This window comes from Chaetodon trifascialis, chromosome 7 (genome assembly GCF_039877785.1).
Source record: "Chaetodon trifascialis isolate fChaTrf1 chromosome 7, fChaTrf1.hap1, whole genome shotgun sequence".
Lineage (NCBI taxonomy): Eukaryota > Metazoa > Chordata > Actinopteri > Chaetodontiformes > Chaetodontidae > Chaetodon > Chaetodon trifascialis.
In genome coordinates, this window is record NC_092062.1 from 18,505,199 (window position 1) to 18,520,181 (window position 14,983).

At 42.1% G+C, this 14,983-nt stretch overlaps 1 protein-coding gene across 1 annotated transcript; it reads left to right on the forward strand.

Annotated features, from left to right (window-relative positions):
- Nucleotides 1-1,002: 1,002 nt before the first annotated feature.
- jazf1b (JAZF zinc finger 1b) lies at nucleotides 1,003-14,972 on the forward strand. The gene is made up of 5 exons (XM_070966033.1): nucleotides 1,003-1,250; nucleotides 10,167-10,239; nucleotides 10,948-11,144; nucleotides 12,396-12,565; nucleotides 13,126-14,972. Exons 1-5 carry the CDS (start codon nucleotides 1,136-1,138, stop codon nucleotides 13,300-13,302), a joined length of 732 nt encoding a protein of 243 aa, XP_070822134.1. The 5' UTR covers nucleotides 1,003-1,135; the 3' UTR covers nucleotides 13,303-14,972.
- Nucleotides 14,973-14,983: the final 11 nt, after the last annotated feature.

Consider the following 14,983-nt stretch of genomic DNA (forward strand, 5'->3'; position numbering starts at 1 on the left):
GACACAAAATCATTCGGAACTGTTTGTTTCAGTAAAATCTGTACACACAAGCTGTTTGTTTAGTTTCTATAGACCTAAAAATACCCCTGGGAAAGTTTGGGATAGTTATAGGAGCACACAAAGAACAAACAGGACTCATATTTATCTACTGACCAATACTGCCACACTGTGGCAAAAAGATGTTTTTCAGCTACTTGTTCATCCAGCCTGTCATCTATCCATGTCCCAGCTGTATCACTGACACTGATCACAAAAATAAGACGAAGGAAGCAAGTTTGAAGGATCCTGCGAGCAGTGTGTGGTAATGATGTAGATCATCTATGATTATCTGATAGTCTCTCTCTCCTCCATCCAACCAACTGCACGTACACAAATCACAGTACATGCATCAAGTTAGACTTAATTTTGAAAAACTCAACTTCCCCTCAAAGCTTAACAAATAAAACTTTGGTGAAATTATGAATTAAGTATTAATGAATGGTCTATTTTATCAATAATTATTATGATGAATCATAATATAATAATATAAACGGTATAGTTTCTGCTCATTTATTATTATAATAAATCCACTATTTTAGTTCTGAGTGACAATAAAATAACTTGATGTGTTTAAAAACTGGAAATTATCATAATACAAATAATAGTCTAAGTGACTGAATAAAGCACCTTAATACAGTGATAGAGTGCTAATGGCCATCTAATCAATATAAAGTAAAGGTGCTCAGTATTTTACAGCTTCGCATGTTGTGCACAGACATTTACTTCCACTCTATGTAATTATGACTTGGATTTTTAGCCTTTAAAGGCATTTTCAAGACACCGCTTTGTTACCTAATGATCGGTAAATATATGTTTATCATCAGAAATATTTTTGTTTAACTTCGTCGTCGTATAATGTGTTGAATTTCTATCTATTCATATTCAATTTCATTCAAAAGAAAAGAAAACTGCTTATGCTTTTGTTGTGAAAGTCAAATTATTATTTCCGGTGTCGTTGTCGCTCTCTAACCGGTTTGACGCAGCTCGGAGAAGTCACCGCACCGCTCCAGCTGTTCCCACCGCTGTCCGCCTCCCGTTTCCCCGCTGCTCGCTGCTGCTGTTGCCGCCTGCCCTCATTTCCAATGCAGCAGCGACCATGACAGGCATCGCCGCTGCTTCTTTCTTTTCCAACGCTTGCAGGTTCGGGGGCTGCGGACTTCACTTCGACTCTCTGGCCGAGCTCATCGTGCACATCGAGGATAACCACATCGGTAAGCGCCGATAAGTAATGAGCGCCGCAGCTAGCAATGGCCGAGGATTGCAGCTAGCAGGAGTGGCTAAGTTAGCGAGCTAGCAAGTTACTTCCTGCGTCCTGACAACCCTGTTGCTAGGTGTGGTGGCTCTTGATGTTTCTCTGTTGATATTTTAGTTCCTTGTTCATCACATGCCATCATGTATCAACGCCGTATCACTGATTAGACGGTGGCAACATCAACAGAGCCGCTCTGAATCACCGACAGGAAGACAGTTTCTTCACGCTCCGTCAGGTCGCTCGTGCAACATTATTGCTGCGCGAGGCCCGCGCGCGGAGGTACCTCGGAAGCGTCGTGAGTTAACTTGCAGTCAGCAGGAGCAATGAAGATACTCAGATTAATTATCAGCTTCTTTCAATCCGCCGCACAGCGGAGTTCAGTTATACTACTTGTTGGAAGCAGAGACGCACTCTTAGACCAACATGTCCTGCATTTTTTCATCAAGTTTTCCACCCTCTAATAATGATGTGGTTCAGCGAAAGCCGTGTGATTTTTTTTATGCTGTTGGCCTATCCTCCAAGGATTTTATTTTTAGGTCGACAGGGTTGTTTTTAAAAATGCACCATGTATCTACATTTACCCACTTCCATCAGCCTAGATCACCTTTAAAACTCTACACTGGTATTGGTGTGCTATTAATTTACTGCCAGTGTTTGTGAAAAGAAAAAAACAAAAACAAAAACAAAAAATCAATTAAAAAAAGAGAAGAAAAATGTGTATTAACAACTAGTTCCTATATTATAACTTTGTGAAAGATAAGCATGAAACACATTTCTACAAAAGGATTCTAATGAATACCAATAATCAATCATTTAAAAAAAACTGGGCGGTGTTTATATTATTTTTTCAAGTGGCAGAAATGGGCTTCCTTGCAACACATTTTTAATTGGCAGCATAATAAAAGTGGGACATGCACTTGCCTTATTATTGACGCATATGAATAAATGTTCCTTTCATATCGGTCTTAACTCTATGTGTTGTCTGTCAGTTGATGTAGGTGGGAAAATATCAGATACTGTAAGAAAAATAATAACAAGTTCAGCCTTTTCTGTGTTGGCGTGTCAACTCAATGAAACATGTACATTTGTGGCAAAAGCCAAAAGTGGCTGTATATTCAAGATGTACATATATGATGTCATCATTGTTGATCACTAATCCACAGATGTTATCAGTGCCACTATAAAAACCTCCTGAAAACAACTTATCTGTGATTTTTTTTTAAGAGACAGTTTTCGTCATGTCCTTTCAAAGGACACCGGCCCCCCCAAATTTGGACCTCTGAAAAAGTGAAGTACCTTTAAAGACAGATTTGCATCACTGGCTAATTCACAGTGCACATCAAGTCCCACCACAATCAACAGCGCCACCTCTACTTCATGTGGGGTAAAACAAAAACAAACGCTGCCTGTGGGTGGAGATTGGGAAGTCATTTGGGATCAAGCAATGAAAACTATTTATTTTCTTCAGCTGCTTTATGATAATTTTTTTCTGATTGGCGAAATGTGACTCCTCATGTCTGAGTGATTTATGTGACGATTGATTGTCCATTGACCATTTAATGGAGGTACCCCAAACTTGTGCATTTAATAAAGAAATATAGTATTTACTCCATAGAAAAATCACCTTAGTTAGTCACCTTAGACATAACGTGCTTTCAGTGCATTTTGTGTTGGTCCAAGTCACCTCTGTGTGGTGAAAAATCATGTGTTCATTTAAGTGATATGTAAAAAATAACAGCACGGTGTTGAGTTTATGTAAGAACCTCGCTTTGGGTTTTTAATTTAATTGCCAGGTGGTCGTGTGCTTAGTGCCAAATTTGTGTGTACACACATGGATTTATAGCCTCTATTCGCCTTATTATTAAATACATGGAAAAAGCAAAGCAGTAAATCAGTGTGTACAGAAATTGGCACATCATTTATTTATACAATATTGGGATATCTGTGTATTTAATATACAGTAAGTGCATACAAGCGTAAATTCCAAATGAATTTAGATGAATCTAACATTTGTTTTCCCTTATATATGATGAACTTTCTGTTTGTATCGTGGAAAGTGGATCCCCCTCCTCACACCTAAACACGCTCTCAGTTCCTACAGTACATCTGTTCCCCAATCTAATATTTCAGACTCTTATTATTGAAGCTGACAAGGCACAGCTGTCTCTGTTGTTCTTGTTTGTTGCTTGACTGCCTTTAATATCCTCTGCCCTCTGATTGTGTGCTGCGCATGTGTCCGAGGTGTTAGCCTTAGAAAAAACTGCCTCCAAATGACTTATTGGGGAATAATGAGGCAATTAGTTGGCTCGGAGTGGAAAAACTTTGCTGCCCCCCTCCTTTGTCCTCTGGCCTGTGCCCACTCTGAGAAGTGCGAAATCTTGCGCGTTGTGCCAAGTGCCTGTGAAGCATAATTACAGAGAGAGTGCTTGATTTGGCCTGTCTTCCTCCTCATCTGGTGGCCTGCTGCTTAAAGCACATTCTCCTTTATAATTAGGCGCCTGGAAAACAAGCGCACATTCTTGTCCCCGTTTTTCCCCAGCCGGCCTGCTGGTTGGGTCCGTGAACAAGAGGTGGCGCTGCTCTGCTGTTGGTTGAGGGCGCTTTCTTGAGCTGGCCTGTACAGTAAAATGCATATGATGGATGTTAAATGTCAAACCTCGACGCTTGGACTCATTTAACAGCTCAGTGTCACACAGTAACCAGCTCAAAGGGCCAAGCTTCAGCTCATGAAAACATATTTGAAACCGTCATTGTTTAATTATTGAGAGAAATAATTGATAATTTACAGGATACTATGCTTGTGCTGCATATATCATAACCATAGATTTATATACATACAATACTTTACTTCAAGGACTGAAATTTAAGGCACCCTACTTGACTTCATTGGTAATAGTGTCCATGTTCTGAGATTTTGACGTTAATATACACATGAACACGTACATCAATGTGGAAAACGATTACATTTTTCCTCATTAACTTCAATTTGAGTCACATGAAGCAAATATCAAATAAGATTTACACCATCACTTCCAGCTCAAAACAAAATCAATGCGCTGTTGTTTGTCCACCCTCGTGACAGCAGTGTTGGGTGGTCCTCTTAGACGTTTGTGAACAAATTCAGCTGACTTTAAGAGAGCGGATGCTAATGAGCCCATGAAAACACCAACAGGACCGGAGGAAAGTTTTAACACTGAGCCTAAGTCAAGTTAAGCTTGGGAGATCTCCCCAGCGGTCTGGTGTTCTTGTACGACATGAGAAAGAGTTGTTTGAAAAAAATGTTTACTTTGTCACTGCGCAACCAGGCCGCTGTCGACCAGAAGCAAATAGCGAGCATGTTGTTTAGACCTGTGAGCGTGCGTGCTGCTGGGGCCTGCTGCGCTGATGGCCTCAAGTGTCCGGGCTTGGTAACAATGGGTCTGTTTGTTGCCAGTTCTCACTGGAGGCTCATTTAGTAGATTTTGGTATGCACCCCCCAAAATCTGCACGGAAGTAATAAATTTGGAAGCAGTAACTAGTTCCCTGATCTGTGCACCTGGTGGGCCTAATTACATTTCCCCATCCCCCGACACCGCTGCTCCTGTTCCTGTGCGGTGACTCCAGCGTGAGGGGCTCCTGTACTCGATAAACACTCCTCGTAGGAGATAATGACGGCCTGTGTTGACGTTACACAACAAGGTAAATTTGATGCAGGACATCATTTTGCTGAAAGGTTTTGTCCAGTGCTTTAGCGGATATCCTTAAATGGAAGATATTGTCCAAATGCTGCAGATATGATGGTTCCTCCTTTGCCAAAGCTACGTGAATTAAAAGCTAAATTGAAGCTAAAATTTAGTCAATTATTGGTTGGTTGTAATTGTTTTGCAAATTGCAGTAACTCTTCATTTCAGTCCTAATGTGTCCCTGAAAGAGTGTGACCCTGAGAGCGGAGAGCCCACTCACTAAAACTATGGATGTAAGCAAAGTGTTCATGTCACTTGGCTTTTCCAGCTTTCCAAAAATGCAATGAACTCAGACTACTGCAATTTAAAATGAGCACGGTCATATTCAGGCATGAACAGACTGGATGTCAACATCGGCAAACTTGTGTGGAATAAAAGGATATTTGGGCTGAAACAATTAGTCTTTTAATCTGTTGTTTGAGAATGAATTAATAATTTCAATAATGTCATTTTTCAATCAAAAACACCCAAAATTCACCAGTCCCACCTCTTCTTTTGTGGCAGTTTGCTGCTTTTCTCTGTTGTACATCATTGCAAAACTGAATATCTTTGGCTTTTGGACTGTTGCACCGACAAAATAAGCAAATTAAATCATCTTGAGACTTGAGAAAAAAACATCTTTTTACATTTTGTACATTAAATTATTGATCAGTTAATGAAGAATCTATTAGTAGATTGATTGAAAATGTAGATAATGGTTAGTTCTGCATGTCAGAGTAGCGTTTTTTTTATGTTTACCTGCATGTCTGTACAAACGTGTCTTTGTAGAGACGTGTGTGTGTGATTTGTGTGTGTGTATGTTGAAGTTGCTGTCTGTGCTAAACATATTTATAATAGATCATTTTAACCTCCCTGTGTTTTTTTTTTTTTAGTAACCTGCAAAGGCAGCTTACACATGGAGCTTGACTCTGTTTCATTTCCTCCTCAGAGGTCACATCATAATGAATTACCTGTGCCACCACTCCTGGTAATGTCCCCCGCTGCTCAGAGCCGCCATAAACATGTCACCATAATGCTCACCACTCTGCTCTACCCCACCGTGCATTTGGCCGTGAGGGTGGATGAGAGAGCCAGACACTGGTGGAAATGAGAGAGGGAGCTGTGTGTGTGTGTGTGTGTGTGTGTCTGGTGTGTGTGTGTAAGGGTCGTGGAGGGCATTATGAGAGGGCAGCAGGCGTCACTTCCCCCGCTGCCTGAGGAAGGTTTGTTGTGTGATCGTCCCTTGGTTTCCTGTTGAGGGCCGTCATAGGGGCCCTAATGAGAACATGTTATTGCATCATGTTTTCTGCACTCATACACTGCAACCACTGACTCAGCCAGTGTACGCTCCCATGCACATGTTCACACATAGACAGCGCCAACAGGCAATGCTTCATAATATGAAGTAATGATGGTTCCATATTAAGGCTAAAGGGCGCATTGCTTTTGTTTTGAGAAAAGATTTGAATTTTAACAAAATAAGGAAGAAACATTTTAAAAAGTCCTGATGGAAACTTAATGCATTTCGGGGTGTAGTTGCACTTGATTACTCAAACGATTTGTTTTTTCCGATCTGCAGCAAATCAGCAGCTTTCTTATATTTTATTCATCTCATCCTTCTGCCATGAGAGAACTCTGTTTGCTGTCAACCTTGTATGGAAAGTTCTTTGATTTTCAGAGTAAATAACAGTTTCATGTACATCTTTAAAAAGACTGAAGTATATTTCAGTGGACACCAAATATATATATATAATAAGAGCCTTGTTATACATGAAATGTTTTGAAGCAGATTTGCTCTGCTTATCTACTTTTCTATCCCACACCTGAGTTCTCACCTTGTACATAAACAATCACTGGTCCTCATAGAGCAGATTGTTTGCCTCCGGAGCTAGTGATGGTGGACGAATACCTCTTTTTTGGTTCCCAGAAGGCTTCTAATAGTCGCCCACCAAGGTGGACCACCTGTGTCGTCTGATTAGAGGGGTTCCCATCTCTATTTAAGGTGCCTTCGTCCTGGGCCTTGACTGCTGGTGGCCCCGAAAGAATAGCAGAGGCTGCGGGGATCTGGCCCCTGCAGGCCTCCCTCTCCCCAGTCCCCACCTGAGGTGTGAGTGATTTACAGTGTGTGGGAACAGATTGATCCACTGCTGTTTGAGCGGTCCGTGAGCAGGCTGCCATTCCATTCCTTGAGGCTCATTAGGGATCTTAGGAGGGATTTCTTGTGCACTCACGCACACACATACCAACTTGCAGCACTCAAAATAGTCTCCGCACTGCCTTCGGCTTTTGGCAGGGGAGCAGTGCCGTTATGAACGCGTCTTTCCTACTCTGTGTTTCCATGACTTTGGCTGGAGAGTAGAGAGGTGTGCTGTCCTTCTCACTGGGGATAAATCCACTGTTAATGAAACACTTGCTTACGACTGAGGCCTTGAGAGAACCCTCCTGAGCCTGAGGCGCTGAGGTCTAAGCCGTTCTTAGAGCCTACCTGCCAGTTTCATAAAATTCTGCCACTATTTCATCGTCAACCAAACAGCTCGGTCTTAACCACCGAGTGGATCCTGCCCCGTGTCTCTCATCACTCTTTCCAGCTCTTCAGTGAGACTGACATTGGTTTGTTGACTCAGATTTCTGTTAGACCTCTAAAATGTGTGCTTTCTAAATGTGGTTTGGGTTGAGTTTGACTGGTCAACATCGCCTTTCACCTCCTTCATGACAGAGTTAAGCCAGCAGTTTATGCTGTTAAAATAGAGAGTGGTTGTGTGTCTGTATTTCCAGTTTATGCACCACGCTGGTATTCTTACAGTTTTAGCTTTTGTCTACATTCTGGTTTAGATTTGTCCTCATGGAGAACTAGATGACAAGATGAGTGGATGCATTTGGGATTAGCTTCACCCACAGAGGAGTTAAATGAACCGTTTTGAGAACACATTTTGAGGTAACCAGGTTGTAAATGAAGAGTGACTAAACTGTAAAATACTAGAATTTAAAGTAAGAATACACATCAACAAATATCCAGTTTGTGAGTCTTGACTATCCCTCAGCATTTGAAATTCTCCAGCACTGGTGCCAGTAGCTGACCTTTCTTTAGAGAATACATCATGTTTCTACTAAATCCTTTCTTTCCATTGAACAAAATATACAAACTTCTGAATGCAGCTTTAACTGTACTTCACTAAAATACAGTCTAAAATTAGCACAGTTTCCTGTTTTACTTGAGGAAATTTCTTAGTAGAGCATAAGAACACATCACAAAATGTGATATTTAATGCCAATTTTATGGTACTTGATGAGAGATGTGTCTCATTTGGTACTCAAAAAGTATTGAGCTTTGATGCCCAGCCCCATTGCAGCGAAAGATAGATCTTCATCTGATGGAGAAATTCTCCATCAGAGAACGCCACCAAAATCTAATCAGCTCTTCTTTGGTGCCAGGTCTCTCTCTTTCCAGAAGAAATTGACCAGAAGTTTGTTTTTAGGTGTTTTGTTCCAGACAAACAAACAAACAAACAGGAGTAAAAGTCCGTGGAGGTAATCACTGAGTATGAGTCAGGGTTTTATTGCTAACCCTTTAAAGCAGGAAAACTTTAATTACACACTTTCAGTATGTTTTAAATGATATCAATTAGGACTTATACTTAATATACAGATTCTGTAAAAGTTGTACTCACGTCACTGCGCCTCACAATTTCAAATTTAATGTTACAAATAGCCTTAAGTGTAAGCGTTGTGTATAAATGAGCATGTGGATGGAAACAAGCGATAGTTTAACCACATGGGGGTAGCAGTCTTTCACAGCTCTGTCAGAGGCAGACAGGGAGGCTCAGCTGGTAAGTGGTAGACACTGTTGTTTTATGGGGCATCTCTCTTCTCCCACATGGACGGCAGTGGGAAGTGAGTGTTTGAAGTCAGGCCCGCTTCACCTCAGGGTGTGCAGATTGGCTATTGTTGTACATTTAGCACCGCTGAGCAAGATGAATGTCTGGAGCACAGCATGGGAAAGCTCAGTATGTGTCAAGTGTGGTCATGTATGAGCAATGTGGTGTCTGCAGAGCACGGCTTTGGAAAGCGTGCCATGGAAATTCAAAAGAGGACGCGCTTGAGATGTTACGCTCTCCTTGCGTATTGTCCAAAAAGCGGGATTGTTGGAGAAAGAGGCTCATTGCGTTTTATCGACAGGGAAGTAGCTTAATTGTACAATAAAGAGCACAGAGGCCAGTGAATTCAACAAATAGACAAAAATGTGTGTAGGTCTAGAGGAAATACGTCAAGAGACCGGCATCAGCTTGAAAACTGTGGAGCTTCTCCAGAAACACTAAACTAAACAGTGACTTTAGTCTAGACGGTGGCGCATGACATCATGTTTAAACTAATTGTGCTGCACATTGCACAATATCCTGCATTTTGATTATTTTCACTGAAGTGTTTTTATGAGCCTTTGTCCGTTGCGGCAGCTGAGCGTTCATGCTCTCTGTGCTCACGGTCGTGCACGCTCATTCATACCTGGGACTCACCCAGTTTAACCACAGCCTGCTACTGTTTGCCACTGAGTGCAATTCTCAGGGCCACGCAGATGGACGTGTCTTAAGGCAGCAGAGAACAAAAGTCCAGTCACAGGCTCATTTTCACAGATGTGCAACAACGGACGTGTAACGGGCCCTTGTGAGATCAGGCATGTGCTCCAATCAACCACAAAGACACAAAGTAGGCTCTGATAGTTCAAGGTAAACAGGGTGTCAGTGTACAACCTATTAGTAGCAGGGAGGGTACTGATGACTATTTGGTACTGCGTCTTATTTTGGTAACGTGATGCAAGATCTACCTGAAAAGGACAAGCACTTGCCTACCACCTGAATCTGTTTCGTGCTTCCCGCTTGGCCAGGCACATCATTGAAAACAACTGGGAGAGTTTGCAGCTGGGGAGCCAGTGAGGGATTTTTGTCACTGCACCAGTCACTTCTGGTTGGTCGGGAGGCTCGTGTGGAGAAGGGTTGGATCTGAGGGGATAGTGCAAACCTCTGTGTGTGCAGTGCGAGGGGGAAACGGGCCATCCCGAAGTGAATTAAAGAAAAAAAACGCTGCTCTTCTCAATATTGCCTTATATGACAGGACTTTGCGTTGTTTACAGTTCTACTATGTGACCACTTCTCCCACTTTGTGTCTCCTCGCCTGCTCAGACACAGATCCTCGTCTTCTGGAGAAGCAGGAGCAGCAGCAGCCTACATATGTTGCCCTCAGCTACATCAACAGGTAAAGAAATGTAACTGCTGCAAAGAAAGAAAACAGCAGAATGTTCCTTTATTTATGCTGCAACTCAATCAAAAGTAAATCTTCTTTATGCATCAGACATGATTATGGCATCAGTGTTATGAGTCTTTGTCCCTGTAAAGATTTATCTGAAAGTCCTCCACATCAGTGAGTGTAACTGCTGTGTCCTATGAAGTGTTTGCTCCGATGTGCTTCTACCAGCAATTTCAAATGTCATCTGGTGGATTGCTTAGATGAATTGCTCCAGTGTTTGGTCGTTTTTTTCTTCTTTTTATTGCCCTAGGTTCATCCCCGTCGTCTTTGATATGGTGCTTGAACAGTGGTTTTAGTGGCAACAAGCCAGTGTACAAGAAGGTCTGCCGCTGTCTCCATGCCTTCACAAACACATCTTGATGTGGTTATCGCTTAATTTGTTAATTCCACTTTTGCTTTAACGATGTCTATGTTAACATTTCATTTTTATGATACACATTTACCAAAGACTTTACTATCCATCATAAACCCTGGTGTTTTTTGGATGGGAATAGAGCCAGTGATATTTTTTTTGCAAGCGTGTGTTCTACAGTAGCAAACCTCCAACCCACCAGAACTTTCTAAACACCGCGGCAGTCCCGCAGCTTCCCATGGTGCATCAGAAGAGATGACTCTTTGATGGCACACGCTAACCAGTCTCATATCCCACGATGCCAGGTTCATGACAGATGCTGCACGGCGAGAACACGAGGCCGTGAAGAAGAAGGTGCAGCCCAAGTTGTCTCTGTCTCTGACAGGCAATCTGTCTCGCAGCAGTGTTTCCGCTCCACCTCGCCACACCAGTGGAAACCTCACCCCCCCTGTCACCCCACCCATCACCCCTTCCTCTTCTTTCCGGAGCAGTACACCTACAGGTACATGACCATCCTTCACACACTCAGTTACATGTCCAGTATTTAGTGCAGTGATAGAAATGTTATACTCTGATAACCAAGCAAACAGCAGGGTGGTGTAGCAATTAAGGAGACTCACATTCAACCAGCAGGTCTATTTTCAATACATGCATCCACCATGCTGCAGTAAATCTGAATGTCTGCAGGCTTACATGGTGCTCTAACCCTGTAAGAGTGAACGTCCTGTTCAGGGATCAAATAAAAATCCTCTATCTCATCTTCTTTCTTTAAAAAAGATCATATTAGAATATTGAAATGTCAAGATACTGGCAGAGAGCACATATAGCACATATATGTGTGTGTGTGTGTGTATGGAGTAATGTTCCTTCTACTGCAGATAATGGCCCAAAGGCTGATTATAGGAGCATTTAAGAGTTTAGAAATCCATTGGGTAACCAGTGCCAGTGCTGTGTTACTTAACAGTGCTGTTGTGAAGGTCTTGGGAAAGCTCTTTGCCTCTACCCATAATGCAATATTTCTTGCATGACAGCTTTGGTAATAAATCATTTGTTTACTTGCATTCAGAGGTGTGTAACCCTTTTTCAAAGAGTGAAAGTATTAGCCTGCCAACATGCACTGATCCAGTTGATTGTCATCAGCACAGTTTTGACCCACTGCATGCCTAAAAATCTGCCACTGTGTAAATTAAAGGCATTGGCAAGAGAACGCAGGAGGTATATATTTAATAAAGCTTACATTCAAGCTACAGTCCAGCTGATTTGTCTGATTCATGCAGTTACACGTCACGTTACAGGAAAAGGTTTAGCTCTTTTCCTTGTAATGTTTTCCCATGTGCTTGTTATGTAAAATATGCTCTCTGTAGTGTTCTGTCTTGTTTTTAGCTCTTGTGGTTTTGTTGCTTGTCTTCTGGTATAACATCCTTAATTAATGGACAAAACAATTGCAGCTCTTTGACCCTAATAAAATGCATACATTCCTTCCCACGACTGGCATATTTCAGTCTTTCCGGAAACTTGGGCACTCTTAACACATGAAGTGGAGATTATGGGAACGCTGCCTCAAAAGTGCATGTTGAGAACGGTCCATACTCGTCAGCCTGAAGGCTCAAAGGCCAGGATTTCATCGCCAGAGATTAGTCACGAGGAGTGCATAAATCAGAGCGCCTTGGATAGCAGTTTGTATGATGGCATGTCTGCGAGTGATGCCCCAAGTTAATCACCATTCGGCTCTCTGTCTTTCACCCTCCCGCAGGTAGCGAGTGTGACGAGGAGGAGGTAGACTTTGAGGAGTCTGACAGCGATGAGTCGTGGACCACAGAGAGCGCCATCAGCTCTGAGTCCATCCTCAGTTCTATGTGCATGAACGGAGGAGACGAAAAGCCTTTCGCTTGCCCTGTGCCAGGCTGCAAAAAGAGATACAAGGTATGTCTCATCTTAGAATACATGCTACAGATTAAACATAATATCGTGGGGGGAAATACCCCTGAGATATAAGCATTGTAAAAAGTGTGAAACATGTGATTTTTATTTGCTCATAGAAATGTAAAACCAAAATGGCTTCCCTGCTGTGGGCGAAGGAAAGTCAGTTCTTAGCTGAGCATTGCAGCATGTCAGCATAGATGCATACATCTAGTCCACTTCAGTGATGTGGAGTTTTACAGGATTTTCCATTCACATCTGGTGTGTGCGGTTGGAATAAATGATGTGCAGCTTGAGAAGATTGCATTGCTGACGTGAATGACAGGGTTATGGGCGATGACTTAGTCTGAGGCGGCAGGCAGTATTAGGCATCTGTTTAGGGGCAGAACACAGTTTATTTCTCCTCTCTATAGCTTAACATCAACAGGCAACCATAGTTAGTTATAGGAAGCTCGGTTGCACATGTTACCTCTTCCTAGTGTAGTTGCTTTATATGTAAGAGCTAGATGTGTGAAACTCAGCCCAAGTGATGGTCGAGCGTCATATTCTTTGCTTCATGACAGAATGTGAACGGGATCAAGTATCACGCCAAGAACGGCCATCGAACCCAGATAAGGGTGCGCAAACCCTTCAAGTGCCGGTGCGGGAAGAGCTACAAAACGTCTCAGGGTCTCCGCCACCACACCATCAACTTCCACCCACCCATCTCTACTGACATCATCCGCAAGATGCAGCAGTAGAGGCCGAGTGAGCGACCAGCACTCTCCCAACCATCTAAACGCCACCATCACCAGCAATGGCTGTTTCTCATTCCACCCCGTTCCTCTCACCCCTTCTCCTTCTCTTACCCCCCTTTGTTATGACACTATTTTTGATTGCATGGTATAAATGTGTTGTTATTCATCCTTAATTTTTATTCAGAATGTTGAATCTTTATGTAGGTCACAGTTTTGTATTTTGCACATTCAAACTATCAGTTATCTATTTGACTTTTTTTTCTTTTGATATGTGGTGCTCATTGATGCTGAGGGCACGTTGTAGACGAGAGAATGGCCACACCAAGTCACGAGCAGCCTTGCGTGTATTGTGGGGCATCCTGCTGTGAAGGCAGTGTGAAGTCAAAGGAAACTGAGGAACGATATGGGTGTTTTTTCGGAGAAAGGAGCTGCCATTACTTTGCCTTTTGTCTCGTTTGAGCCGAAAAATGTGACAATGTGAGGCAAAAATCAGAATGTTTGAGGTATAACGTGACAAATCCAAGCTGAAAATGTTTGTACGTGTTTCATTCTCGATCAGATTTAATGTTGGACTTAGTTACTTTTCCTTTCATATCACAGGTATTCCAAACCCTTTTGCATCAGTTTTACTGCAAACACTTGTGTGTGAGCACCAAAGGATGATCTCAGGTGACATTTGCAAGCATTTCAGCACCACAATCCTGCCCAAGTGTTCTGGTAGTATTTACGCTGATCGGTGGGATCATGGGAACTCTGTGTGCCATTGTTATTAACGTTCCCGGTCACTTTGCTGAAGAAAAATAGCAGTTTTCCCTGCTATTTTATGGTGAGGGATTGAAGCACTTTTTATAACAAGTTGCCAACAAATCAGCATTTTTTTTTTTGTTGCCAATATCTCGTTTCTGGTGTATGTGCAGTAGCTACCAAAACGAGGCAAACGGCCTTTAGAGGAGACATTTGCATTGCTCCCAGGGAAGATGTATACCCAACCTCCAGAGTTTCCAGTATTGTGAGATTTCTGTCTGTACAGTAGTTGCCTTGAATTGTAAACCATTCCAGTAAGTATACAGATCTTTGTCAGGCTTCATTTTGACAGTTCAGACAAATTCATTCATTGCAGACAGCTAAGATCGGACTGTTTGCCATTCACTGACGCCCGTCCATGTATTTAGCACATTTACATTCTCACAGTCCTGTTGTTAGGCTGAGAGAAGCACATGCGCGTCCTACTTTGTGCCATAACAATATAATGTCAGTTGAGGGTATGTAGAACACCGTGTAATTGCTGAAATAGTGAACCTCAAATCATAAAATGTCACAAGATTGGGGATTTAACAACGTTGAGCCACATTAGGTGCAGTAACATCTTCACTGCATGGATGTTAGTGTTAAGGAAGGACAGTCCAATTGAGAATTGTGACAGTATTGTACTGCCAGTATGGAGGAAAGTCTTTGATATAGTGTACAGTGAATGTATTGTTATGTGTTAAGTGCATTAAATTATATTTTCATATGTTTCTGGCATAAAAAAACATCAGTATAATGTGTATGAAAAGGCAAAATCAGAGGTTGTTTGGAGAAACTAATGGTGATGTACTGTATTTCTTCAAAAAGCTGCTTCATGTAAACTTTTGTTACATTTAGAATAAAAATTCCTCTGACGTGTGCCTGAAGACTCCTGTGT

Coding starts and splice junctions, on each gene's coding strand:
- jazf1b (XM_070966033.1), top strand. CDS start 1,136: ATGACAGGCATCGCCGCTGCTTCTTTCTTTTCCAACGCTTGCAGGTTC. Junction 10,240..10,947: donor GCCCTCAGCTACATCAACAG/GTAAAGAAATGT, acceptor CCACGATGCCAG/GTTCATGACAGATGCTGCAC. Junction 12,566..13,125: donor GCTGCAAAAAGAGATACAAG/GTATGTCTCATC, acceptor GCTTCATGACAG/AATGTGAACGGGATCAAGTA.